Source organism: Cebus imitator, unplaced genomic scaffold (genome assembly GCF_001604975.1).
Source record: "Cebus imitator isolate Cc_AM_T3 unplaced genomic scaffold, Cebus_imitator-1.0 Scaffold299, whole genome shotgun sequence".
Classification (NCBI taxonomy): domain Eukaryota; kingdom Metazoa; phylum Chordata; class Mammalia; order Primates; family Cebidae; genus Cebus; species Cebus imitator.
In genome coordinates, this window is record NW_016107614.1 from 1,722,500 (window position 1) to 1,750,473 (window position 27,974).

General features: G+C 51.1%; 1 protein-coding gene across 4 annotated transcripts in view; it reads left to right on the forward strand.

The window, feature by feature from the left end:
* Positions 1-27,974, forward strand: part of SLIT1 (slit guidance ligand 1) — a 191,135-nt gene that overhangs the window by 132,851 nt on the left and 30,310 nt on the right. For all 4 annotated transcript variants that reach the window (XR_001817610.2, XR_001817609.2, XR_001817611.2 and 1 more), the window contains exons 12-25: positions 1,291-1,362; positions 2,256-2,399; positions 8,902-9,065; positions 9,926-9,949; positions 10,088-10,232; positions 10,833-10,907; positions 11,085-11,228; positions 14,702-14,845; positions 15,160-15,326; positions 18,488-18,620; positions 20,415-20,483; positions 23,503-23,574; positions 26,241-26,312; positions 27,102-27,173. Coding sequence is in view for 1 of the 4 variants with exons in the window: in XM_017502778.2 (XP_017358267.1) it covers positions 1,291-1,362; positions 2,256-2,399; positions 8,902-9,065; positions 9,926-9,949; positions 10,088-10,232; positions 10,833-10,907; positions 11,085-11,228; positions 14,702-14,845; positions 15,160-15,326; positions 18,488-18,620; positions 20,415-20,483; positions 23,503-23,574; positions 26,241-26,312; positions 27,102-27,173 (1,497 nt within the window). In the remaining 3 variants the exon portion in view is untranslated. The remainder of the gene's footprint in view (positions 1-1,290; positions 1,363-2,255; positions 2,400-8,901; positions 9,066-9,925; positions 9,950-10,087; positions 10,233-10,832; positions 10,908-11,084; positions 11,229-14,701; positions 14,846-15,159; positions 15,327-18,487; positions 18,621-20,414; positions 20,484-23,502; positions 23,575-26,240; positions 26,313-27,101; positions 27,174-27,974) is intronic.

Genomic DNA, 27,974 nt, shown 5'->3' on the forward strand with positions numbered 1-27,974 from the left:
TCCAAGTAGTGGGTGGGGCCAATTGTGAATGGCACTCCGGAAGTTGTGCAGTGCACACCCTATACAGCTGTACACGACAGCCTGGTGAGGGGTAGTTGTCATTGGCTAAGGAGATCAGATTCTGAAGGTGGCCTGTCAAAACTCAAGGCCCTTCCTCTGAGAAGTGAATGAAGCTCTCCTAAGTGGGAACATGGCAGTCTAAAGAGGTAAAAGGTGAAGAACCCATCCTAGTGGGTTTCTGTTGTTCATGGGTACCTGGTCACAGCTGCCACCCTGCATATAGGAACGTGGATGACTCCAGTCTGGCCCACGAACAGTGTCCACCTTGGCCTGCCCTGGCCTTGCCTCCCTGATTTGGTTCCTGCCCCCTCTGCTGCATTTCCCACCCAGCAGCCTGAGGGGTGGTTCTGAAACGGGAATCTGACGCTGCCTCAGTGGCTTCCTGATGCTGGCTCGGTAAAGCCCAAGATACTGTCCCATTTGTTCCCTCCACTCCAGCCACACTGGCCCTGTCACCTGTCCACACGGGACAGGCACACACAGCTCCGACTGTGGGAACTTTGCTGTTCCCCTCCGGGAATGACCTTGGAGCCATGTTTGAAGAGGCAGTACCCAGGATTCTTTACTCAGCTTCAACGTTTACGATAGCTCGTGGGATCTGACTATGATATTGGGAATGGCATCCAACCCCCTCCCCAAACCCCCTGGATACTTTCACTGTCCTCCTGAACCCACCCATGTCTACATGTGTTTTTTTTTAACTTTTGCTTAAAAAAAACCTATACATGGAATTCATGCTCAATGCAGAAAACTTTGAAAATACTAAAGTATAAAAAAAAAAATGCTTGAAGTCCCACCATCCGGATCTCACTGCATGTGCCGTCTGGCATTCTATTTTTTCCTGTAACGCTCTGAAAAGATGTTAATTATTCCTGCCCATGGGATTTCTCTTCTCTGAACAGTCTCCTTTTGGATTCCAGACCAGATGAATTTCCCAGGAAGCGCCCCTTCGCAGCCTTCTGTGGGGTCCCTGTGTGAGGGCGGTGGAACAGGGGCTGCTTTTTTAGCGATTGGGATCAGGGCCATCTCTAGCACATAGGGCACTTTACGCCTAGAAGCAGGCAACCCTTTCTTAAGACACTTTGCTGTCATCTGCAGACAAGTTGCTATAACAAATATACACCGTTAGGATGTGCTTCATGTAAATGGTTGAGCTGGGGCTATTTGCAGAGCTGTGCGTTCGCTCTGGTGGGCTGTCCCCTAACCCACCTTTCTGCTGCCTTCCTCCAGGGTCCTCTATGGAAACAAGATCACAGACCTCCCCCGCGGTGTGTTTGGAGGCCTGTACACCCTACAGCTCCTGTAAGAACGAACCCTGGGTGTCTTGGGTGGGACCCAGGGAGGGGCCAGCATTCCTCTGGCCTGGTAGACTGTCCTTTTGGGCCTCTTTGCAGTATGGGACTCACTTGAGACAATGAGCTTGGAAGACAGGCAGACCCACTAGGGCTGAAAGAGTCTCCAGGGCTCTGCAGAGCCCAGAGAGGGAGGCAGAGGCAGCTTCAGAGCTGCTCACAGGATGCCAGAGCAGGGAGGCTGCTGGGACTTGGCCCATGCTCCTGAGGAGCCTGGTGTGGCTGGGGACAGAGCTTTCTCCTGCAGGGGGACACCCATGCCGGCTCGGCCTCCTTGAGCCATGAACTTTCAGGCAAGGATTTTCTCCCAGGACTCAAGAGGCACTGAACACGAATGCTCCAACTCAGCTGCCTGGGGAACCCAATGGACCTCTGAGAAGGAGGAGGAGCTCCCCAAAAAATGCCTTTGCAAGGTGGCTCTCCGCTTTCCCAGAATCCCACAGGGCATCTCTAGCAATTCTTGGAAAGAGAGAAGAGTGGGTTGACCGAGATGTCCCTGTGCATGGAGAAGGCAGTCGGAGTTCCAGGCCCCTCTGTGTGGAGCTGACATCCAGAGGGCAGATTCCCTGGGCCCACTTCGGTGGTTGCCTCCCTGTAAGAACGGAGGCAGGGGCTGAATATCGATGGTGATGATGACGATAATGATGATATAGTGCACTGGTTCCAAGGCACATGTTGCTTCCACACTAACAGCTCTGAAACGGGGATGCACACTATAATCAGTAGCACATCATTTAGTTGGCAGCATTTTGTTCTTTATTGATAGTACAAAACACCCAGGACATGGGATGGGTCTGATGCTGAGCCTCTCCCCTTACCACCTGCTCCTGGCTCTGCCCACAGGCTCCTGAATGCCAACAAGATCAACTGCATCCGGCCCGATGCCTTCCAGGACCTGCAGAACCTCTCGCTGCTCTCCCTGTATGACAACAAGATCCAGAGCCTTGCCAAGGGCACGTTCACCTCCCTGCGGGCCATCCAGACGCTGTGAGTGCCCTGATGCCACCTTCTTCTCCCCTCCCAGCAGGAGGGTCTGGGGGAGGTTGCAGTCTCCAGGGACAGGCAGCTGTCCGGCTCTGGCCTGTTGTGCTCACTGAGGGTGGTCTCTTACAGAGGAAGGGCACAGACCTGGGTTAGACCGTCCTGGGTTCAAAGTCCACCTAGGCCTCTTAGGGCTGTGTGACTCTGGGCAGCTTCTCTGGGCCTCATTTTTATTTATCCATAAGATGGGGACACCTTCTCATAGAGTTGTTATGAAATGAAAGAGGATGTGTGTACAAAGCTTAGCTCATCACAAGTGCTTGATAAATGCTGGCTTTAGCTAACAGTAATATTGTTGGTGATGATGATAATATAGTGCATTGGTTCTAAGACACGTTTCCGCATTAACAGCTCTGAAACTGGGAGGCATGTTATCAGTGGCACATCAAAAATGATAGTGCCTCTTACAATTCATAATGTAAATCAGATGAAATACTATAATGACAATGGTGACTGTAAGTAAAAAAATAGCAATAAATCTGGTAATTTGTTGTAGTATTTTATTGTGGAAACTTAGAAGCAGATTAAGAGTAGTACAGTAGGCCAGGCATGGTGGCTCATGCCTGTAATCCCAACACTTTGGAAGGCCGAGGCAGGAGGATTGCTTGAGCTCAGGAGTTCAAGACCAGCCTGGGTAACATGGCTGGGCACCCCATCTCCACAAGAAATATTTTAAAAATGTAACCAGGTATGATGGTACACACCTATAGTCCCAGCTACCTGGGAGGCAAAATAAAAAGCTTTCTTGAGCCCAGGAGGTTGATGCTGCAGTGAGCTGTGGTCATACCACTGCACTCCAGTCTGGGCAACAGAGTGAGACCCTGTTTCAAAAAAAAAACAAAGGGTACTACACTACGGTGAACACCCAAGTATTCATCACCCAGCTTTAACTCCAATGCAGTCTTGTTTTGCCTATCCCTCCCCCCTTCCCTGCCACCCAAAATATTTTGAACAAATCCCAGACGTTATATTGTTATCATACAGGCTTCATACATATCTCTAAAAGACAAGGATTCTTTAAAAACGCAATGACAACACTATTACTGTATCTAAAAAAATGTATAATTATTTCCTTAATATCATCAAGTATCTAATTAGTGTTCAAATTTCCAAATGTCTCTTACATGTTATACAATTTTTAATAGTTTGAATCAGGATTTAAATAAAGCCTGTGCAATATAATTGGCTGATGTTGGTTTATGTTGGTTGATGTACCTCTTAAGTTGCTCTTAACCTCTGTGTCCTCTCCATTTCCCTTTTCCTTGCAATTGATTTGTTGAAGACACTGCATCATTGGTTCTGTAGGGTCTAGATTTTGTTGATTGCATCCCTGTGGTACAGTTTGACCTGTTCCTCTGTCCTCTCTGTGTCCTGCAGATTGAAAATTGGATTTAGGAGCTTGGTCAGGTTCGGTTTTGATTTATTTGTTTATTTGGCAAGATGACTTTATAGATGGGATTGTGGACTTCCTATCAGGAGGCACATGTCTGGCTGTCTCCTTTTTGTGATAAAAACAGCCATTGATCTCAGTGCCTGAACCCATTAATTCACTAGGAATGCTGAAATGGTGATTTTGAATTTGTATCAGTCTGTTTTTGTGTTGCTATAAAGGAATACTCGAGACGAGGTAGTTTACAAAGAAAAGATGTTTACTTGGCTAACAGTTCTGTGGGGTGTACTCATATGGCACCAACATCTGCTTGGCTTCTGGTGAGGCCTCAGGAAGCTTAAAATTATGGCAGAAGGCAAAGGAAGGGTAGGCAGGTCACGTGGCAAGAGAAGGAGCAAGAGCGGGAGAGGGGAGTGCCATGCTCTTTTAAATAACCCAATCTTGCATGAACTCAGAGTGAGAACTCACTCATTACCACGAGGACAGCACCAAGCCATTCATCAGAGATCCAGTCTCATGCCTAGCCTTGCTTCACCTTCTGCTATGATTGTAAGCTTCCTGAGGCCTCACCAGAAGCTGAGCAGATGTTGGTGCTGTACTCATCCAGCCCACAGAACTGTCAGCCCAGTAAACCTCTTTTCTTTATAAATTACCTAGTCTCAGGTATTCCTTTGTAGAAACACAAAAACGGATGGATACAGATTCAACCAAACACTGATCCAAACACCTCCCACCAGGCCCCACCTCCAACACCAGGGATTACATTTCAACATGAGATTTGGCGGGGACAAACATCCAAACCATATCAGAATTCTAACATTCTTTTTCATTTCTAATGCAGTTGTGACTATGCTTTAAAACAGAATCCTTATATTTAGCTGGAATGTTTCCATGTAAAGAAAACTCTCCTCTGCTGTGTGGTTAAACTTAGACACTTAAGTGCTCCCCTTCATTCCTCATCTTTAAATCTGAGCCTGAAGTTAGATGGCATGTGCTGACTTGTGGGTCCTGTGGTGTGCACTTAATGAGCATTAATTATTAATATTATCATGTCCATTGTTGTCACTGTCATCCCTGCCTCTATGTGGGACAGGCAGTGCTCATGACCAGATAACATCTGCATGGGGTATTGGGATAGGTTCCAAACAGGCTGAGTAAAAGGTACAGCTCATGACCCCTGGGGACTCTGCACATCACCAGAGATGTCAGCCACAAAGACAAACTCATTAAAGTCCACAAATTTGCCTGCAGCCCAACTCCTGCTAATTAATTTACTTATAGCCAGGGAGATGAAGAGGAAGCCCCACGAGGAAACCGTGCCAAGTATGTGAAATTAGAGGGTACAGGGAGACACTGGCAAGATGGACTATTTTAGGAAGCTGGCAGAATGTCTGAGAGAAACATGCGAAGATTTAATGGCTGGGGACTCCCACACAGGAAAACCTTGGGGATGGGGAATGGGAATGAGAGACTCATGTGAGCCACTGTCCTTTGCATGCATTATCTTAATACTTACTGTGACACTATGAAGATAGGTTCTATCATCCTGATTTTACTTAAAACCAAGACTGAGGGAGGTCACGTGACACACCCAGTGTTGTAGAACATCCAGTAGAACAGGAATTTTATCTCGGGCATCTCTTCATCATTACTGAGAAAGTACTTAGCTTCCCCTTTAATTGTGCTTTTTCTGTAAGAACAGAACTCATTATTGAAGGATGTAACGTAAAACTGAACTTTCATGCACATATATTAGATGTTAACAACTGAACTACAGTTTGGAACAAGAATAAAAGAAATATAAATCCAAGGTACTATCAGGTACTATTATTAAAACCTCAAGTGGTTCAGCTCCTTGACTGAGTCTTATTTTATTAAACCTGAGCAGATTTAAATTTACCAAATCATGTTTGATTTGTCCATAGCGCCAAGATCTGTGGCCAAGTGCCTGTGTAACAGTATTGACTTTGCTGCAGTTTTACTTGCCCCAAGAGATTTAACATTAAAAAAAGAGAGAGAAGCATCTCTATTGAGGTATAACTTGCATACCATAAAGTTCATCTGTTCTAAGTGTACAATTCAATGATTTTTAGTAAATTTCCAGAGTTCAACTATCACTGCAATTCAACTTTAGAACATTTCCATCACCTTCCTTTCCAAATCCCTTGTTCCCATTTCCAGACTCAGCTGCTGGCCATCACTGATCCGTTTTTCTTTCTCTGTAGATTGGCTTTTCTATACCTTTCATTAAAATGGAATCATACAGGCCAGGTGCAGTGAGTGGCTCACACCTGTAATAATCCCAGTGCTTTGGGAGGCTGAGGTGGGTGGATCACCTGAGGCCAGGATTTTCAGACTAGTCTGGGCAACATAGTGAGATCCCCATCTCTACACAGAATTCTTAAAAATTAACTAGGTGTGGTGGTGTATGCCTGTGGTCCCAAGTACTCAAGAGGCTGAGGTGGGAGGATTCCTTGAGCCCAGGAGTTCAAGGATGCAGTGAGCTGATTGTGCCACTGCACTTAGGCTGGGTGACAGTGTGAGACCCTAACTCAGAAAAACAAACAAACAAATGAAATTATGCAATATGCCATCTTTTGTGACTGACTTCTTTCTTTAGCATAATGTTTTTGAGGCTCATTCATATTGCAGCATGTATCAGCACTTCTTCCTTTTTATCACCAAATAATTTTTCCATTGTGTAAATAGACCACAATTTGCTTGTCCATTCTAGGTGATGGACATTTGGAGTGGTTTCCACTTTGGGGACATTATGAACAATGCTACTGTGAATATTCACTCACAAATCTTTGTATGGACCAATGTTTTCATTTCTTTTGGAATTTCTGGTTTATATAGTAAATTCATGTTTAACTTTTTTAAAGAAATTGCCAGTGTTTCCCAAAATGGCTGTACTATTGTACATTCCCTCCAATGGTGCATTACGAGGGCTCAAAATTTCTCTCATTCTCATCCTCACCAATACTTGGTATTGTTTGTCTTTTTTTTTTTTTTTTTTTTTATTCTAGCCATCCTAGTGGGTGTGAAGTGGTATCTCATTGTGGTTTTAATTTGCATTTCCCTAATGACTAATGATCTTGAGCCTTTGCCTCCAATGAGCTGTGACTCCTTAATGCATGAGCCTAGAAAGACACTGAGAATTAGTCCTCTCTTCCTTTCCTTCCGCTGCCAGAAATGTTCACAGAGGCAGATGCATGGCCTCATACGCATCACAGTTTTTGGGTGTTTCTTTAACATGATTGTTTTTTCCTAAATTGATTTTTTTCTTCCTCCTGAGTGTTTTCCCTTTCTAGCTTCCTGCCCTTTGAAACTGTTAAAAATTCTAATTTGTATAACATATTAAAGTTTATACAGAAGCCACCTGTTTCTATGGGTGGTTCAAGTTTTATAGGTTGTCTTTGACACAGCCTGTTTTCAGAAAGGAGATATTCTACACTACACACCTGGAATATTTTAATACACGCCTAAGCAACACAACTGGGATGACTACACAGTTTTCCGCCAAGATGGTAATAAAGAGAAGCAATTGGTTCCTGCAGGGGCTGGGGCACTAAGGCACAGCCAGGTGTGGATGGGCAGCTGGGGGGGAGCTATAAGCAGTCCTTAAATCCTGGTATATCTTAAATGAGCTGCAAACTCGGCCCCCAGGATATCAGCAAACACATCCTGTCTGTGCAAACTGACAGTTTAAGTGGGGAAATAAATGTCGAGCTGGATGCAGAAGAGGTGGGCGGGGCCTGGTCCACCTGGTAACGCTGAGAGGAGCCAGAACTTGGGTGGGGAGGGGCGGGAATAGGGAAGGACACTGCAAAGGAGAGGTGGCAGAGACCCAGCTCCCAACTGGGGGCCGGAGGGCAGAGCCTAGGAGTTGAGGGACGGCAGAGAGCACCACCAAGGTCTGAGGTGAGCTGGGGGAAAAGTGGACATGGCAGGGCAAGTCCCTTTGAGTTGGCCTGCTGCTCTGTCTCCCTGTGCTGCTGCTGCTGCTGCTGCTTTTTTTTTTTTTTTTTTTTTTTTTTTTTTTTTTTTTTTTTTTTTTTTTTTTTTTTTTTTTTTTTTTGCCCTGCTGGAGTGCAGTGGCACAATCTCAGCTCACTGCAACCTCCACCTTCTGGGTTCAGGCAGATTTCCAGAGCCAGGACAGGTGTAGGAACGCTCTTCCCAGGCTGTCTTGGTTTGGACAGCCATGAGCAGGGCATGTCCAGTGCTGTGGTAGCTCAGAGCCCACCCAAGGCCATGCCCCCATGGAGTCGCTCACAGCAACCAATCACTGCCATCTGCTGCCCACCACCATCGCCACCTTTATCCTGCCGACCACACAGGCAGCTCGTGAGAGAATATGAGTGATTCCTCAGCAAGGGGTTGCTTAGTCATGGCTTCTGAGTTTACTTTGTGTTGAGAGACAGCCATAAGATGGTCAAGGAAAGGTCACTCCTGTGGCCCTGGGTGGGGATGGTGACTTCTGGTAAAGCCCAGGGACTCTAGCAGGCCTTGCCACCCAAGCCCCATCCATCTCTATAGGAGACAGGCTGCTACCCAAGTCTGAAGGCAAGGGGACAAACCAGGGCCCATGGCCGCTGGGGAGGGTCAGAGGCCGTGGTCTGGGTGCCAGGAGTTCTAGGTTTTGTTACCTTCTCTGGGCTTTGGCGTCCTTGCCTGTGAAAGGCCAGGGGTGCTCTGGGGAGTCTCTGGGTCCTTCCTTTCTCCACTCATGCTCATGAAATGTACAGAGGGAGGGAAAGGTGAGTAGAAAGAGGTGGGGCAGGATGAGAGTTGATGGGGAGTACAACAGGGACAGTAGGAAGCTCCGGGTGGCAGAGACCCTTCCCCTGTGGTGCACAGGCAGGACCTCTCCAGAGTTGGTGGGCTGTACCCTGGGGGTTCACCCTACTCTCCCCCTTCTCCCTGTGGCCGACCCCAGGCTCCAGACCACAGGCAGCCTCCTTGGCCCCAGCCACAGCAGGGCCCTGTCCAGGTGGAGGTCTGCGCGGGTTTGCAGCCCTTGTCTCTCATAGCTGATCTGCCTGCTTTGGACAGGCACCTGGCCCAGAACCCTTTCATTTGCGACTGTAACCTCAAGTGGCTGGCGGACTTCCTGCGCACCAATCCCATCGAGACGAGTGGGGCCCGCTGTGCCAGTCCCCGGCGCCTCGCCAACAAGCGCATCGGGCAGATCAAGAGCAAGAAGTTCCGATGCTCAGGTATCTGCCTGCCTGCTCGCCTGTTCACCTACCTGCCTGCCCACCTGCCTACCTCCATACCTGCCTGCTTGCCCACCTACCCACATGCCCACCTGTTCACCTTCCCGCCTGCCCGCCTGCCCACCTGCCCACCTGTTCACCTTCCCGCCTGCCCGTCTGCCTGCCTGCCTACCTGTGTGCTTGTCTGTCTGTCTTCAGCCTGCTCAGGAACCCTGCGATGTTTCCTGGATGGCTCTCACAAAGGTGTCTTTCATTACTGTGAACCCAGGCTGCAGGGTGAGGGCCCACAATTCTAGGCTTGATCTGAATGGTAGTTCAGTCCCACCTCATTTTATTGAGGCCTAGGGAAGAAGCAAGGCTTGTGAAGGTCCCAGAGGGAGGACTCGGGTCCCTCCACTTCCAGCCAGTTCTCTTTTATGTGACACTCAGGAGGCCTGGGAACCCTCCTCAGTGAGACAGGAGCCTCCTCCAGGCTTTGGAACACAGAAACACCCTCAGCAACTGTAGTCCCCATGGCATCTAGCTGGGGACAGTGCAGGGCAGCTTCTGAGCCTAGATCCTGGTTAAGGATCTGATGCCGTCTGTAAAGTTAGCACAGTCCCCACCATGTGCCATTGCAAGTGAGAGGTCGATGGTTTTGGCGTTCCTTGCAAGAGGTTTAATTGGATAGGGCACCCCCAGCGTCAGCCTGGGCAAAGAACACGCGTGCTCTGTAGCTCACCCTTCTGCACACAGGGACTGGGCAGATGGGCTCCTCAGCCCTGTCTGGGGTGCCTTCCACTGAGCAGTGGGGCGGGGCCTGGGCTGCTCCTGCAGGTCCTGGCTGATTCCTGCATTGTGGTTTCTGCTTCTCTCCCCAGCCAAAGAGCAGTACTTCATTCCAGGTAGGAGAGTGGGGGGTACCAAGGCCAGCCTGGCGGGGATGGTGGGCATGGGTGGGCAGGCTGGGGGCCCTGGTTGGCCCAGACTGCTGGGAGCCTGCCCCAGGTCCCTCAGCCCCTGCCCCCGCCCTCTCACGGCAGGCACGGAGGATTACCAGCTGAACAGCGAGTGCAGCAGCGACGTGGTCTGTCCACACAAGTGCCGCTGTGAGGCCAGCATGGTGGAGTGCTCCAGCCTGAAGCTCACCAAGATCCCCGAGCGCATCCCCCAGTCCACGGCTGAACTGTGAGGGTCCCCAGCCCTCCCTGGTCCCTAGCTGCCACTAACCCACCTTGGCCTACTCCCGGATTTTCTTGGTCCAGCCCCAGACGGAGCCTCTGGCTCAGGACATGCCACCCGCTGGCTTGGGCAGGGAGAAGCCCCCACCCTGCTCTCCTCTGCTTCATTCACAGCCCTCCTCACCTCTCAAATGCAGATGCCAGCCTTTGGCACTCGGGGCAGGTCACCAGCCTGAATCAGGGATGGCTTGTCTCAACGATGCGTTTCTCTTCTTCTGGGGGATATGATTCCAAAATCCTTTGTTATTTTTATCCCTCTATCTAAAAACATGAATTTGTGTACACATATGTCTATGTGCATAGATGCCTGCAAGCATCTGTCATTTACGTCTGTAAATTTTTCATGGCATTTTTAATGTTAAAAATATCCCCATTCATGTCCTCCCCAGTACTAGGCCCAGCCTTCCTTTGAAATAGGATCAGTTGGCTTTGCCAGATAAATTCTTCTGGGAGTCTTCTGTGTTTGAGTCCCAGGTATTCTCAGTTTGGAAGGGATTTGAAGTGTCCATCATTTGTGGATGTGTAAGTTCATTCTTGCCTCTTACAGGCGACTGAATAACAATGAGATTTCCATCCTGGAGGCCACTGGGATGTTTAAAAAACTTACACATCTGAAGAAAATGTGAGTTCTCCACTGGCAGGAAGGTGTCTGTCAGGATGCTGGCCCGGGATGGAGAAGGGAAATGCCGGGGTGGGGGCAGCCCCACTGGGGGTCCAGGGCTCTGTGCATGGGGGTGTGGCCTGCAGGAAGCTCTGGGTGCGGGCCATATGTAATCCTCCCCACCGCCTCTTCTCTCAGCAACCTGAGCAACAACAAGGTGTCAGAAATTGAAGACGGGGCGTTCGAGGGCGCAGCCTCTGTGAGTGAGCTGCACCTGACTGCCAACCAGCTGGAGTCCATCCGGAGCGGCATGTTCCGGGGTCTGGATGGCCTGAGGACCCTGTGAGTGTGCAGGGCTGGGGAGCAGGGTGGGCCAGCTGCAGGAGGTAGGGGAAGCCAAGGGAGAGGAAGAGAAAGAGGCTGGAGGAGCCCCTCCCCTGGCCCCAGCTCGCAGGAGGCGGGGGAGAACTGAGGATCCTGACTGTGTTGGAATAGGCCATCAAGTGTTGGTGACTCTATGGTGAGGCCTGTTCTCTTGTATCCTGGGGCATGGGGTCGATGCCCAGTTGGCATCAAGGGATGGAGACACATGGGTCCTCCTAGGGGTCCCTTCCCATTACCATCTGGCCGGACTGTAAGAGCACAGCGTGAGTTAAGGAGTGGCTGGCGCTACTGCAGGCAGGAGGGGCTGGATGACCTTGCCAAGGTGACTCAGTGGGTGTAGAGTGGGGAGCAGGGGTGTTGCGCTGTCCCTGAGATGCTGGGATCCCATAACCCAGAGCCCAGCCTGAGCTGAGCAGACCCCTGGACCTCAGTGGGATCCTGGGGTCATCCGCTCCTCCATGAATGATGCAGGACATCCCCCCCCATCTGCCCAGGCAGTGCTGGCTCTTCAGATGATCCTGTGGGTGTGCAGCGTGTCCCATAGGCAGGGTAGTCCATCAGACCTCCCACAGGGATGGAAATGTGTCGTGTCTGTGCTGTCCAGTCCCATCACCTCGCGTGGCTGTGGAGCAGTTGAAATGTGGCTAGTGCTACTGAGACACTGAATTTTGAATTTCATTTTATTTTAATACATTTAAATAGCTACATGTGGCTAGTGGCTACTATATTGGATGCTCTAGAATATAGTGCACAGCTCTAGAAGCCACTTGGCTGCGTGTAAGTCCCAAACCTGCAGCAGGATAGAATTGCCTCTGAGCACATATCATGGAGTTTATAGAAGGTAAATGAATGTGTGACGGGACTCCCTATGGATTTTTGCTGCTTTATTTTTACAAAAAGTGAATTTTATTATGCACTGTGTTTTGCAGCTTGCTGTTTTCACCTGTGAATATAGAATTGCCATCTTTCCAGGCTGTTCCTAAAGGGCTGCCTCATTTTTCTTTATGCTTACCTAGTATTCCTTGAATGTGGGTGTGGAGGCTGTGCAGTCCCTCCCTCCCTCTCTCTCTTTCTTTCTCTCTCTCTCTCTTGCACTCTCTTTCTCTTTCTCTCTTTCTTTCATCTTGCTCTGTCTCCCAGGCTGGAGTGCAGTGGCGTGATCTTGGCTCACTGCTGCCTCTCCCTCCTGGGTCAAGCCCTTCTCCTGCCTCAGCCTCCCTAGTAGCTGGGATTACAGGCACCCACCACCAGACCCAGCTAATTTTTGTATTTTTAGTAGAGATGAGGTTTCACCATGTTGGCCAGGCTGGTCTTGAACTCCTGACCTCATGATTCATCTGCCTCAGCCTCCCAAAGTCTGGGATTACAGGCATGAGCCATCGGGTCCTGTCAGTTGAATTCTTTCAAAGGAAGATTTGGATAGGGACAGGAGAAGAGAAGGGCCCATACCCCGTCACTATCCGGAAATGACCACTGTTAATTGTTGGTATAAACAACTGTCTTTCCAGTCTTTTACACATCTCTAAACCTGCATACGCATACATGTATACACATACATACATACATGCATGCATGCATACAGAAATATTCTAATGGAATAGTACATTTTATTTAGTAATCTGCTTTTTCCTTAAACTTAATAGGAGCACCATTACATATTAAAATTTTTTTCCATTTCACATTTAATTCCTAATATAAGAAAAATGTTCTGCATCAATTTGAATGACTATGTATTATATAATTATTGGCAACATAGGCTGTTTCTAAATTTTTTTAAATTATCAGACGTGTTGTATTGATAAGTGCTTTAGGAGGTTCAGGCAGCTATAACAAAATGCCATAGACTGGAGGTTTTTAGACAACAGAAGTTCTGGAGTCTGGAAATCTTAGACCAGAGTGCCTGCATGGACGGTTCTGGTGAGGGCCCGCTTGTGGGTTGCACACATCTGACTTCTCATGATGTCCTCACATGGTTGAAAGAAGGCAGGAGAGCTCTCTGGGATCTCCTTGGTAAGGACGCTAACTCCGTTCATGAGGGCTCCACCCTTATGACCTCATCACCTCCCAAAGACCGCCCCCATCCTAATCCCAACACATTGGGGATTAGGACTTAGACATAGGAATTGGAGGGGAACACATTCAGCCTGTAACAATATCTTTATTGTGAAGTTCATTTATAATGCATGATTAAACACTTGTTAGGAATTCCTAAAAGATGGAGTAGACAAGTGAAAACATAAAGTGTCTTTTTGGGGGTTTTGATACATCTTACCAAGTGCACTTCCCGGGAGGTACGAAGGCACCTCCCGCCAGTGTCTGTCACTCACTCTCACAGGTCCTGGACTTCATTATGATAATTACCATTCTTATTATCATATCTTTCATTCTTTTTCAATTTGGCAGGCAAAAAAAATCAATATTGCTTAAATGTCTTTGATTAGTAGTAACACTGAACACTTATGAATGTTGATAAACATTTTCTTTTGTGAGTTTGCTATTCTGTGTTGGCTTGGTTTTTGTTTTTACTTTTGATTGAGGAGTGAAATTGAGCGGGTTTTGTTGTTACAGTTGCTTGGGGAGACAGCATCTCGCCCTGTCGCCCAGGCAGCCACGCTGCAGTAGTGCCATCATAGCTCACCATAACCTTGAACTCCTGGGCTCAAGAGATCCTCCCACCTTAGCCTCCCAAGCAGCTGGGACAACAAGCGCACACCACCATGCCTCGCTAATTTTTAATTTATTTGGTAGAGACAAGGTCTCGCTGTACGGCCCGGGCTGGTCTCATACTCCCGGTTTCAAGGGATCCTTGGCCTCCCGAAGTGCTGGTTTTTACAGGCATGAGCCACTGCATCAGGCTTGAGCTGGGCTTTTGATGAATGGCAGCTTTTCCAGATGTAGATGAGGAAAAAGAGTATTCTAGAAAGCTGTCACAGCGGAGCAGCAGGCTGAGGGCTAGTCCATCTCTCGGGAGGCAGGCAGGTGCCAGGGCTGAGATGGTCCAGGCCCGGGTGGACATAGTCTCAGGTCACAGGAAGGAGTTCGAACATGACTCTGTGGGCAGTTTGGAGGCTGTGGGTGGGCTTTAAGCTGGAGAGTGACAGGTGGATTTGGTTTCAGGAAGTCTCCTGGGCACTGATGTGGAGTGTGGCCTAAAGATGGGCAGGAACTCTAGGCAAGCAGGGCATGGGGGCGAGGCCAGGACAGTGGCAGGGAAGAGAGGGAGACAGAGCCTCGAGGCTTCTCAGAGGCAGGGGCAGTCTGGACCGAGCACAGGTGTGTAGAACTTGCCTCACCTGGCTGGGGCCAGCCTGGCACGTGTTCCTGGCTCTGTGGCTGAGAACCTATGGAGGAGAACTGTGAACGTGCCAAGGTGGCCGAAGCTGCATGATCCAGCAAAGGCCTTCTCCTCCCTCCCTGCTCCTCCTCCCCAGGATGCTGCGGAACAACCGCATCAGCTGTATCCACAACGACAGCTTCACGGGCCTGCGCAACGTCCGGCTGCTCTCGCTCTACGACAACCAGATCACCACCGTGTCCCCGGGGGCCTTTGACACCCTCCAGTCCCTCTCCACGTTGTGAGTCTGGCCCCCAGAACAGGCGGGCAGGGGCTCTGGAAGCAGCCGTCCCAAGGGCATGGTCCTCTTGGGCAGCCACTTTGAAAGAGCTCAACCTGGGGATGCTGGGTCTTCGTGGTTTGCTGAAACTGGGTTCCACATTTCAAGGTCTCCCTCTGGTCCTGAGAGACGGTCCTCTTGGTGATGGGTGGTGGTCTGGGACAGGGTGCCATGTGGCCAGAGTGTGGCACGTCCTGCTGTGGTGGACAGGAGGGGTTTGCTGGCACCGCTGGGGGACAGGGTGTCTCCATGGCCACCTGGCCTGCCTCTTCCAGGAACCTCTTGGCCAACCCTTTCAACTGCAACTGCCAGCTGGCCTGGCTGGGAGACTGGCTGCGGAAGCGCAAGATCGTGACGGGGAACCCTCGCTGCCAGAACCCCGACTTCTTGCGGCAGATTCCCCTGCAGGACGTGGCCTTCCCTGACTTCAGGTGTGAGGAAGGTAACTCGCGCTCCCCCATCCCCCGCCAGTGGCAAGGGAGAGGGCGCTGTAGGTCCAACCAGCGGGGTGGGGCAGGTTAGGAGGATGGGGGTGGGCAGGCAGCACCCCCGGCATGCCCCTGAGAGGGGAGGTTCGGCGGGGAGGGAGGCCCTGTGTTCAGGAGAGGCGAGGATTCACCCCTGCCTGGTGGTGTCTTTTTGTGGTTATAAGAGCAATAAAGTTCCTAGCATTGAAAAATGGGAAAATACGGATAAAAGAAGGAAATAAACTTTACCTATTATCCCGTCACTCAGAGAAAACAGTTCACATTTTAGTGTAGTTTTCTTTCTTTCTTTCTTCTATCCTTTCTTTTCTTTCCTTTTCTTTCTTTTTTCTTTTTTTTGAGACGGAATTTCTCTCTTGTTGCCCAGGCTGGAGTGCAATGGCTCAATCTCGGCTCACGGCAACCTCCACCTCCTGCTTCAAGTGATTCTCCTGCCTCAGCCTCCTGAGTAGCTGGGACTACAGGCATTTGCCACCAAGTCTGACTAGTTTTTGTATTTTTTCATAGAGATGGGGTTTCTCCATGTTGGTCAGGCTGGTCTTTAACTCCTGACCTCAGGTGATCTGCCCACCTCGGCCTCCCAAAGTGCTGGGATTACAGGGGTGAGCCACTGCACCTGGTCTAGTGCAGTTTCTATGCATTTGGTTAACTCAGAGTTGCCTTTCGGCTGTCCCTAAGTACTCTAGACTCATGGGGTCACCTTATCTTAACATGCAATGGAACCCTTTTGAGTCCCCTCCCCCATATGTAGGAAGCCCTGGTCACTTTTTGCTCCAATGCCCTGTTTCCTGTGACTTCTCAGGGTAGCCCCGCCCCCATTTTTTCCCCACAGCACCAAACACCCAAGGTCACTGCTGGAAGCAGATTTTTCTCAGTGCAGCCATCCTGTCCCTACGTCTCTAGCACGCTGCCGCGAGGAATTTCTCCTTGGCTGACCTCAGCTTCCAGCCCCCTTCTCCGCTTCCAGGTGCTGAGGTGCCTCCCTTCTCCCTGGTCTCTCCCTTCCTCTCCCTCCACCTGCCACAGCCCGTTCCCGTGGCAGCTCCCCACCACCACTGACCCGGCCCAGCCACGTGGCAGTGGGGAGCTTTGACTTTCACCCCAAGAAACACCATCAGGGTATTTTTCTAAACAAAATTAATGAATTCTCTAAGAACACTTTTGCTTCCAACTTCTAAAATTTAAAGAAGACTCTATGCTGTTCACATATATATTTTATTAATTTATATAGTAATAGCTTGCAAGTCTTTTTAAAAATTTCTGATTGGTTTAAAACCTAACTGTATGTTTTGGGGCATTTTCTCATGCCGTTAGCTATCCTTTGGCAGCATTATTTTTTTTTTCCAAGAAACAGTTTCTTTTTATTCTTCTTATTACAAAAGAAATGCATCCTTATTCCTTAAAAACAGTAACAACCACAGGCAACCAGAAGGAAGATTAAAAAAAGTTATTGACAGGCTGGGCATGGTGGCTCAAGCCTGTAATCCCAGCACTTTGGAAGGCTGAGGCAGGCGAATCTCTTGAGGTTCAAGACCAGCTTGGCCAACATGGGGAAACCCCCTCTCTACTAAACAAACAAAAATTAGCCAGGCATGGTGGTGCGTGCCTGTAGTCCCAGCTATCTCGGAGGCTGAGGCAGGAGAATCATTAGAATCCAGGAGGTGGAGGTTGCAGTGAGCCAAGATCGTGCCATTGCACTCCAGCCTGGGCAACACAGTGAGACTCTGTCTCAAAAAAAGAAAAAATTACTGATGTGCCCACCACCCCCTGGCCCCCACGCCCCAACCAGATGACTCCTGTCAACATTCACTGTGTGGATTTCCAGACCTTTGCTGTTGCTCATGTGCAAAGTGTGGCACACAGGGGGTCTTGCAGGGCCACCTGTGAAAACCTTTCAGCAGGCTGGGCGCTGTCTGGAAGGCACCACAATTGGTGTAAGCAGCCCCCTGCTGCTGGGAGTTCAGACAACCTCCCAGTCCTGCTCCAATGTATCATGCTGCCAGGAGCACCCTCGTAGATGCTCCCTACGTATATTTTCCACTCCCCCTTAGAACAGCTCCCTAGAGGTGAGAGGATGTGAATAGCTTTGAGATGCTGCTACTGAGAGGTGGTGGTCAATGGAGCAGGTTCCAGAGGCAGCCTGCTTGGTTGGATTCCAGTCCTGGTGCCACCTCTTCCAGGCTGGGGCAAGTTTCTGAACACTCTGCCCCTAGTTTCCTTGCCGCTTCAATGGGCTAATGGTAACACATTCACTAGAGAGCTGTTCTGAGGATGCACTGAGTTCACCCTTGTCGCTCAGGTCCTGCACGTGGGTGGCCTGTGTAACTGATGGTCACTGTCACAGGGAGCATGTGCCACCCACATACTAGTGTTCTCAAGATCCCTGACCGTGTGATATTATCATCCCTCTGACACCCAATCAACAGAAAGGAAGGCACACATTTATTAAATAAATGAATGAATCAGTGAAGCGATGGTGTAACGAGAGCTCAGATATTGCTTCAGCCAGACCTGGTCTCAGACTCTGCATTGCCTTGGGCCAACTTTATGAATCGAACAAGTTGCCTAACCTCTTCAGATCTCAGTGAAATGGAAATCCATCCACTTGCTCATTCATTCACTCAACTCCTCTGTTGTGAGGGCTGCTGCGTGCCAGGTGCTGGGCTCTATCAGTGAACAAAGAGGAGAAAAGAGGCCCAGGTCTCTGTCCTCCACGTGCCTGCATTCTAGGGGCAACGCTGCGCCCTTGCCTGCGCTGTTAAGGAGATGATGTCGATCCAGTGCCTGGAGCAGCAGGCACTCCAGGACAGGATGGTGTGGGGCCATCCTCCAGCTCTGCTTTGACCAGGTCCACTTTGAGTTTAAGCAGAAAGAGATCAACTCAAGACCTATTTTAACCTCAAAACTGCTCCGTGGGGCTTCGCCCCTGATGGTGGTGGTACCTGGCGGGGAGGTGTGGTGCCTGGCGGGGAGGTGTGGTGCAGAGACTTACTGGGGGCCGAGGTACTGTCAGAAGGGTCTTCTGTTCTGGGTGGCTCCAGAATGTGGCCCTGACTGTAGGAGGCCCTATGGCGGCTCGGCCCCCTCCCTGACAGGGGCTCTGTGCCTTCTTCCCCAGGCCAGGAGGAGGGGGGCTGCCTGCCCCGCCCGCAGTGCCCACAGGAGTGCGCCTGCCTGGACACTGTGGTCCGATGCAGCAACAAGCACCTGCGGGCCCTGCCCAGGGGCGTCCCCAAGAATGTCACAGAACTGTGAGTAGTCCAACAACCCCTCTTTTGTTGGAAATTTAAGTCGTTTCCAATTTTTTTTTTCCTGTCATAAATAGCACCAATGTGAACACCCTTCACTGAATTCGCTGGGCGAAGAGCGGTGTGTTTTTAGGACTCTCGCTGCTTTTTCCTGATAAAAAATCTGTTTCCTTTGCACTCCCGCCAACCATGTGAGAAGGTGGCCTTCTTGCCTCCCTGGTCAGCACTGAGGATGGTGGTGCTGAAATCCTAGTTGATTTGTATTTGGTATCTGAGCACATGTGGAGGAGTGGACGTAGATGCATATGACAAACAGGGGTGGGAAGCTGGGACCTCTTCAGCAGACACCTCCCAGCAAAAGGCTCTGGCCAGCTCCTGACCTCTGAGCTCTTTCTGTCCTCTGGGAGCCCTCCAGGCCTCCAAAGCTGAGCTCTTCTCCCTGCACCACCGGGACCAGCGATGAGGTTTTCATTTATTTCTTGCATTACCAGCAAGGCTGACCTTTTCTTCACTAGCGCACACACCACACGGGCCTTTCCCTGCACCTGGCCTGCCCTGTCTTCACCCCGTTTCCCACTGCAGAGTTAGTGCTCTGCAGACCTGTTTCCTCCTTGGAGCCTCCTAGCAGCCCTGAGAAGAATGGGATGGGTGGGGCAGCCTACCTCCTTTGACAGTGGATGCTGAAGTTCACAGCCTGTGAAAATCTTTTAACTTCTCTAAACCTCAGTTCTGTCATCTGTGAAATGGGACTACTTGGGTATGTGGACAAGGGCTGCTTCAAGGATCAAATGAGATGGATGGGAAGTCAGTTTGTATGAAGCCAAGCGAGGGGTAAGGCTGACACAGCTCTGCTTTGGCTGCTCTCTGGGGCTTTGGGAAGTGGGAGAGAGCTGTCCTGCAGGCTGCAGTTATTGGGTGGGAGGCCCTGTGCTGGAGCCCAGCTTGGCTCAGCTCGTGGCATTGGGCCACTGCTCAGCAACCACCAGGCTGGAGGCATGAACGGGCGGTCGGCGAGGAAGGGAAAAGGGGGAGATTCAGAGCGTCTTGAATCCCAAGCTCTGTCCTGTAGAAATGGGAACCTTGAGAAGCTTTGGGCTTAGGAGGACTTTGGTGGACTTGGTTTTAAGGACAGTGACTTGGATAGCAGTGGATAGAGTAGAAGCCAGAGGGGAGGTCCAAGGTGCAGAGAACAGACGGAAGAGGCTGCCGCAGGCACCCAGGCGTGGTTGGCGGGTGGCGTGAGAGAGCAGCGGCAGCACTGGCCGCAGAGGGAGGTGGAGAAGCGGCATCAGGGCGCAGAGTCTGGATGGCAGGAGGGCCGATGGGTCACTGTTAGAATGAGGGGAAACTGTTTGGACGGTCTAGATCGGAACCAGCCTCAGAGCCCACACCAGCAGGTGGAGAGGGGGCCCTGGGAGCTGGCGGGGCAGTAATGTGCAAATCAGATCTGTTTATCCAGGAAAGAGCAGAGTAGGGAGGAGAGGGCAGGGGCCCAGGAGGTGTCTGTGGACAAGGAGGAGGCTGGGAGGGCGAGAAGGGAAGTGGGAAGGGAACCGAGAGAGGCCACATGTCTCTTGGCTTTTCCCAAGTCCTCTGGGTGGCATCTACCACATGGCCTCAACAACGTACATATTTTCTCCTCTCGTAAGCGATTCCAGAATGGCTTACGGCCCATCATGTGGCCTATGTGTAGGAAAGGACGTGAGAGCAAAGTTCCTGGCTGCGGGGAAGGCTGTCCTCCGCGTGGCACTGCCAGGGGTGGCGATGGGCACTAACGCCGCTATGCTCTCTCTGCAGCTATTTGGACGGGAACCAGTTCACGCTGGTTCCAGGACAGCTGTCTACCTTCAAGTACCTGCAGCTCGTGTGAGTATCCAGGCCGCTTGAGGACAGGAGGGCCTTTAGCATCTAACCATCAGAACTCCAGCTTCCTGGAATTTCCGACAAACCTCACTTCTGGGCAGATCCCGCTTTATTTTCCTTCCCCCTCTTCCCACACTTCCCCCATCCCCATCCCCATCCCCGTCCATGTCCCCTCTGTGTGCCTAGAGCTGTTTTGCCACCTAGTGGCCACGATTAGCAATTGCATAGTTCTGGGCCCTGTTGGGCTGGACCTGCCTCTTCCTCCTGCCCACCCATCTCCTCAAAGCTCCTTGAGGCTGGCTGCTACTGTTAAGAGGGGTTATCCTTGCAAGGTTAGGTGCCAGGAGAAGCAGAGGGCGATGGAAGACTTCTCGGTCCAGCTCAGCTCTCAAACCAAATATGAACGACGGCAGCTACAAATACATACCTGTAACTAGGTTTTCTTTAGGCTAACCTCTGCTTTTCTGTGATTTCCACCTTTGACCCTTTCTACTCCATGGAGATATACACAACAAGCCTCGGGATAATAAGTTCAGCTCCTTTCAGTCTTCCAGCCTATTTAGCTCCTCACTTTGATTGTCTTTATCTGCTCCTGGGCCAGATTCTACCAAAAAGAAGCCCAGAGCCGTGCACTCCAAGTGCATTCTGTGGGCCCACGCCAGTCCCAGAACTGTTTGTAATGGGTCTGTAATTACACAAAGTGCTTCCATCAGAATCTAAATCAATATATTGCCTCCTTCGTTGAGAAAGTCTTGCTATGAAAATCGTTATCAGCCAAACGAAGCTGTGCACGGTGACTGCGTCTTGGCCCAAGTTTCTTATCGTGGGCTGGTGAAAGTTAGTTCAAGGACTGGGCACTTTGGGTGGTCTGGCTTACAGGGTTTGGAATCTCCAATTTATCTGTCTTTGCTTAATGGCCTGGCCAGTGTGTGTTGAATGTTCCGGTGGGAGGCGTGGAGAGGGGATGGAGTGGGTGTGATTCGGTGGCTGGTGACAGTGCCAGGGAAAGAGAATACTGCAAGTTCCCCGCCCTTCTTTGGTCTAACCTGAAACAGCTCCACTAGGGGCTCGGACACGCTTGAGGAGGCAAGGAGAGGAAAGAGGACTCATGTCAAGTGAGTTCTTCCTGGGAAACTGCCTCTTGGGGGCTGAAGTGCCACCTCCTCATCACAGGGAAGGGTCAGAAAGTGTGTTGAACATTCAGTAGAGCACTTAACTCTATCTCCAAAGACAGGGGGATGACTTGGAATCAGATTAGAGGAAAGTTCAGGAGGAGGAGGTGAAGGCAGGGCACTTCATTGCATCTTCTAAGTGTTTCCTGAGCCAAGAGTACATGCAGTGGGCAGCTGTGAAGGCCCTGAACTTGCGGCCCCCTCTCCAGACTGTCATGGATTAGGGAGGATGCAGGGGAAGGGAAGGTGGGTGATAAGGCTTCTAACAGAGGTCAGTGGTGATTAGGACTGCAGCTGGAGGAGGATGTGATAAACTCAGGGAGGGGCTGGGGAGAGGGCATCTTGGAACACGAGTTGGAGTTCACTGGTGGGCAGAGGGAGCAGGCTGTCCAGGAGCACAGTGTGGTCTGCTCAGAGGACTTTAAGAAGCATAGTGAATCCCAAGCCTGGGAAGCCTGGGGAGCAGAGGGAGGGAGGAGCAGCAGACCCAGCAGCACCGAGAGGTGGCCAGTCCATATGCTAGGCACGTGGGCACGACTATGGTGTTTTGGTGGGGAAATGGCCTCATCAGCTTTGCGTCATAGACTGCTCTGGTGCCACCTGCGTGGCAGATGGATCAAAAGGGGCAAAGCAGTTGGTGAGAGATGAGGGCAGAATCCCAGGCAGGAACCAGGAGAGAGAGAACGCTGGCTCAAGAGGAAAAGGAGGGCAGGGTGCGAAAGGTGACCAGGGCCACCAGCCAGGGGCGGATCAGATGGGTGGGACGAGAGGGCGGCTGTGTGGGTAGGTGGTATTGCTGGAGCTGGAGCTTGGGGAATGGGGCATGGGAGGGAATGCAAGATGTGGACGGCATTTGAGTGTGAGCATCAGGCAGAGGAGTTCATGAGAGGACAGGCTGGGACTACGGGGGAGGGGGCACCATCTGCACAGGGGCGTCCCCAATGGCACCCAGATTGGACTAAATGGGGCGCAGATGGGGCTTAGCGATCCCCATGGATCTTGGCTGAGTATGAAGGAAGCTTCTAGCAGAGACTGAGAAGGCACAGCCAAAGACCCCCGAAGACAGTCAGGAATGGAGGCACGAGGGTGGCTGGAGTTTTGAGAAGAGGAAGGCGGTCAGTTGTGCCCAATGCCGCAGGTGACTTGGAAGGGCCATCGCAGCAGGCTGGGCTTGGGGCAGGTGGACCGGCTTTGAATCTGCCTCTGCCTCCAACCAGCTGGCGACCTTTCGGGAGTCACAGATCCCTGAGACTCTGGGTCTTTGTGAAATGGAGCTGCCTTCTCCCTCACAGGACTGCCTCGTAGGGAGGGCTCCTGAACCAGCCCGGCTAAGGTCCTGGCAGGAGAGAAAGGAGTGGTGTGGTAGTGTTGTGTGTGCTGGAAGCTTTTTCATAACTGAGCAGTGTTCCACTGTACCGGGGTGGCTGTACCACAGTTTGCCCATCCATTCATCTGCTGGGGGACACGGGGGTTGTTTCCAGCATGGAGCTATTGCAAGTGTGATTTCCCTTCTTAATCTGCCTGGATGTGGTCCAGAGGCCACCGACACCCTGGTGGGAGTGTTCCGATGGCGAAAAAGGGCAGAGCCAGGCTCTACCCACAGAAGGGTGGGGTGGGGGTCAGGAAACAGAGGAGCCAAGCCCTGGTCCCCCAGGGAGCTGAGGGAGCAGTGCAGGGCTGTAGCTAAGCAAGCACTGTGAGCCAAGGCTGTGCACCTGGGCTCCTCTCCAGCCCTGGTTAACCTGGCTGGGGAATGGCCCTGGGCAGAGTGGGAGAGGGGAAGAAGCCCATGACCATGAGCCACTGCTGAATAAGTTAATTCTAAACCATGATGCCTTTGCCTTTTCCAGGGACTTGAGCAACAACAAGATCAGTTCCTTAAGCAATTCCTCCTTCACCAACATGAGCCAGCTGACCACTCTGTGAGTCCCAGCAGGGCTTGGGTGGGGGGCCACAGGCTGTGGGGCCATGGCTGTGAGTCATTCCTCAGCTCCAGCCTGTGCTGTGAGTTGCTCCCCGATCCCTCACATGCAGACACTGTGCCTGCTAGAGAGGGTACTGGGCCTGAGAGCCTAAAAGACTTTCAGAAAACATCTTTCATTGTGAGCTACAACATATGGTATATACGGAAAATAATAATGCAAAAAAATTAAAGGTACAGTTTAACAAATAATCAAAAAGCTAGCACACGTGTAGATACCAGGTCAAAAATTAAGAACTATCGGCAGGGTGTGGTGATTCATGCCTGTAATCCAGCACTGTGGGAGGTGGAGGTGGGCAGATTACTTGAGGTCAGGAGTTCAACACCTGCCTGACCAAAATGGTAGAACCCTGGCTCTACCAAAAATACCAAAATTAGCCAGGCACTCCAGCCTAGCGACAGAGCGAGGCTCAGTCTCAAGAAACAAACAAAAAATTAAGAGCACTTGGCCAGGCATGGTGGCTCATGCCCCTAATCCCAGCACTTTGGGAGACAGTGTTGGGTGGATCACGTGAGGTCAGGAGTTTGAGACCAGCCTGGGTAACATGTGAAACCCCATTCACAGGCCGGGCGCAGTGGCTCAAGCCTGTAATCCCAGCACTTTGGGAGGCCGAGGCGGGTGGATCACGTGAGGTCAGGAGTTCGAGACCAGCCTGGCCAACATGGTGAAACCCCGTCTCTACTAAAAAATACAAAATTAGCCGGGCGTGGTGCCGCATGCCCGTAATCCCTGCCTACTACTCAGGAGGCTGAGGCAGGAGAATTGCCTGAACCCAGGAGGCGGAGGTTGCGGTGAGCCGAGATCGCGCCATTGCACTCCAGCCTGGGTAACGTGAGTGAAACTCCGTCTCAAAAAAAAAAAAAAAAAAGAAACTCCATTCACCTTCCAACACCTCGTTTTACAGATGGAACAGTAGAGCCAGTACCCAAGAAAGGAAGGGGCCCTGACCCAGCCAATCTCCTGAGCCCAAGCCAAAATACAAAATACAAAAAATTAGACGGGCGTGGTGGTGCACATCTGTGGTCCCAGCTACTTGGGAGGCTGAGGCAGGAGGATGGTTTGAGCCTGGGAGGCACAGGTTGCACCGAGCCAAGATCACGCCACTGCACTCCATCCTGGGTGACAGAACTAGACCCTGTCTCAAAAAAAAAAAAAAAAAAAAAAGTGCTATCCTTGATAATCCCCTGCTCCTGCCTCTCCCAGCTCTGAGACCCAGGCAACCACTGATCTGCTTTCTGTCGCTATAGAAAGCAGTGAGAGGCTCACTGCAAACTCCTCCTCCTGGATTCAAGCGATTCCCCTGCCTCAGCCTCCCGAGTAGCTGGGATTACATGCGCCCGCCACCTTGCCTGGCTAATACTGGCATTTTCTAGGGTTTTACACACAAATGGAAAGACTTGGTTTTGCTTGGCTTCTGCGCCCAGCATGCTGACTTTGAGATTCATCCATGGCATGGTGGTGGTGCGTGTACCAGAAGCTCTTTTCTGTAGCTGAGCCGTGTTCCACTGTACCGGGGTGGCTGTGCTGCAGTTCGCTCACCCACTCATCTACTGGGGGACACGGGAGTTGTTTCCAGCATGGAGCTATTGCAAGTGTGATTTCTCTTCTTAATCTGTCTGTCTGCCATGGATGAATTCAATTACTTGGAAGCATTTTAGGACAGTGGCTTAGCCTGTGGGCTCTGGAAACTGAACTATAATGAAAATCCCTTCTTAATAACTTTTTTTTTTTCTGAGTTGGAGTCTCACTTGTTGCCCAGGCTGGAGTGCAGTGGCGAGGTTTTGGCTCACTGCAACCTCCGCCTGGTGGATTCAAGCAATTCCCCGGCCTCAGCCTCCCAGCAGGGTAGCTGGGATTACAGGCGTGTACCACCATGCCTGGCTAACATTTGTATTTTTAGTAGAGACAGAGTTTTGCCATAGTGACCAGGCTGTTCTCGAACTCCTGACCTCAGGTGATCCACCCACCTCAGCCTCCCAAAGTGCTGAGATTACAGGCATGAGCCACCACACCTGGCCCCTTCTTAATAACTTAATAATGTGACCCTGGAGAAGTTCTTTCACCTCTCAGGGCCTCAGTCTCCTCATCTGTAAGATGGGAGTAGTAACAGCACCTTCCTCACTGTCACAGCTTTTCAATAGTAAATTATTGTAGATGATGTTACCTGTCCACCCTGGAAGTGGTCGGCTGAGACAGTGAGCTCCCTGCAGGCAGGTCCTGGTCAGGTGCCACCTTCATAGTGAACTCGCCTATGCGCCTTGCTGGGGCAGCCCCTTAGGGAATGTTCTCAGTCATAGCAACAGCAACTCTGCTTTGTTGAGGGTTTATTAGAGCCTCACCTGGATTTAGCCCCCAGGACAGCCCTATCAAGTTGGCATTATTTTTGTCCCTATTTTACAGCCAAGGGAACTGATTGAGGCAGAAGGGGTTTAGGGGGCATGCTCAAGGCCACCAGTTTCTTAGGGCCCAGCCCATGCGCTTGCCCGCTGGGCTGCCTTCCTTCACAGGGCATGAGGAGGCTGCTGGGTGAGAGGGGCCTGCACGTCCTGGGCAGCAGCCGAGCCCGAGGGGCCAGACGCTCACCCGGTGCCCTTCTTCCTCCGCAGGATCCTCAGCTACAACGCGCTGCAGTGCATCCCGCCACTGGCCTTCCAGGGACTCCGCTCCCTGCGGCTGCTGTAAGTCTCCTCACTCGCCGTCCCGCCAGGAAATCCGCCCCCCACCCAGGGTCCTGCCACCCACCTGGTGGGCAGAAATGTCCCCATTTCTAGGGTCCATACTGTGCCATGGTGGAGCCCAGGGTGCTGTCACTTAAGCCCCTGTGGATACTCTCATTCCCAAGAAGCTGGGGTGTACGTGGGAAATGATGTGAGAAATAGGGGTTGCTGTCACCCCCAAGATGGGTTTGTGGTGGGGGGGGAACATCCAAAATAAGGCGGCCCTTCATTTGCATAGGAGACTTCTGTTTAGGTTGAAAAATGTTTGTTTAAAAGAGGTTTGGGAACCTTTTCTATGAGTTCTCACTGTGAGGTTTTGCCTTGGGATCAAAGGCCTCAGTCCATCCATTAGGATGGCCTCAGTCAGCCCACCAGGGGCAAGGTGACATTCTCCCAGCCCTAACCTGTGGCTGGCCTTCTTAACTTCCTTCCTAAGAAGCAGCTCGTCCTGCTTAGGCTCCGCTGCTGAAGAGGGAGGGCTCTGGGCACATGGGTCCTGTCTGTAATATAAACACGGTGTTTCAGTCCTCCTGAGGGCTAGGGGACAGGCAGTCCTCCTGGAGGGTCTCTTCCCTGTGGCTGGTGGGGCAGGGTCTCTGAGCTGGGGGCCATCTCCCTCAGGGCACTGGCCGAGAAGCCTGGAGGGTAGGCGCGGCCTGTCCCCTCTCTGCAGAGGGCTGGGCCTCTCCCTTCAGCAGCTCTCCCATTGCTGTCCCTGGATGAGGCAACAGCAGCCTCTTCTCTTCTCAGGTCCCTCCACGGCAATGACATCTCCACCCTCCGAGAGGGCATCTTTGCAGACGTGACCTCCCTGTCTCACCTGTGAGTATTCCAGCCCCATTCTCTGGGCCTCTTTGGATTTCAACAGGAAGACCCCACCTCCTGAGATTGTCAGAATTTGTTGCTTTTATCCTGAAATTAAGCTTGTGAACTTCCCATGTGCACCTTCTGGGACTCGTGTGTCCAGAGGTTGATCAGCCACAGCAACAGAGCAGAAAGTTCCTCGCGAGCAGTAGTGAAGGTTCTAACGACCACTGGTCGGTTGCTGTGCACTTTGTCTGCCTCAGCTAATGCGCTCCTCGCAGTTATCCTGCAACATAGGCACTGTGATTATCATCTTTCACACCAGGAAGTGGATGGAGAAAAAGTGAGACACTTGCCCAAAGCTGCACGGCTGTGGGTGGTGGGGTTTCTGACTCCTCGGCCAGTGCTCTGAAGTGCTCCTGCCGTACTGCGCCTCGACTTCGCACGGTGGGGGATAAGCTCTGGAATGTACTACCTTCAATAGGTGCGGTAGTTCGATGTAGAATTACTTCCAAAACCTTTTAGCTGGCAGTGCTATGAGAATTCTTTAAAAGTAGTGGGCTTGATTCCTCAAAAAACTTGACACAGGATTACCATATAACCCAGCAATCCACTCTAAGGGGTATATCCAAAAGAACACATGTACCCCAGTGTTCACCGCAGCAGGATCCACAGTAACCCCAAAGTGGAAACAGCCTGTGTCTACAGATGCTAAACAAAATGTAGCACATACAGACAATGGGGCATTAGCCATAAAATGATGACGTGCTGATGGGTGCTACCACATGGATGAATCTTGAAGGCATTGTGTTAGGTGGA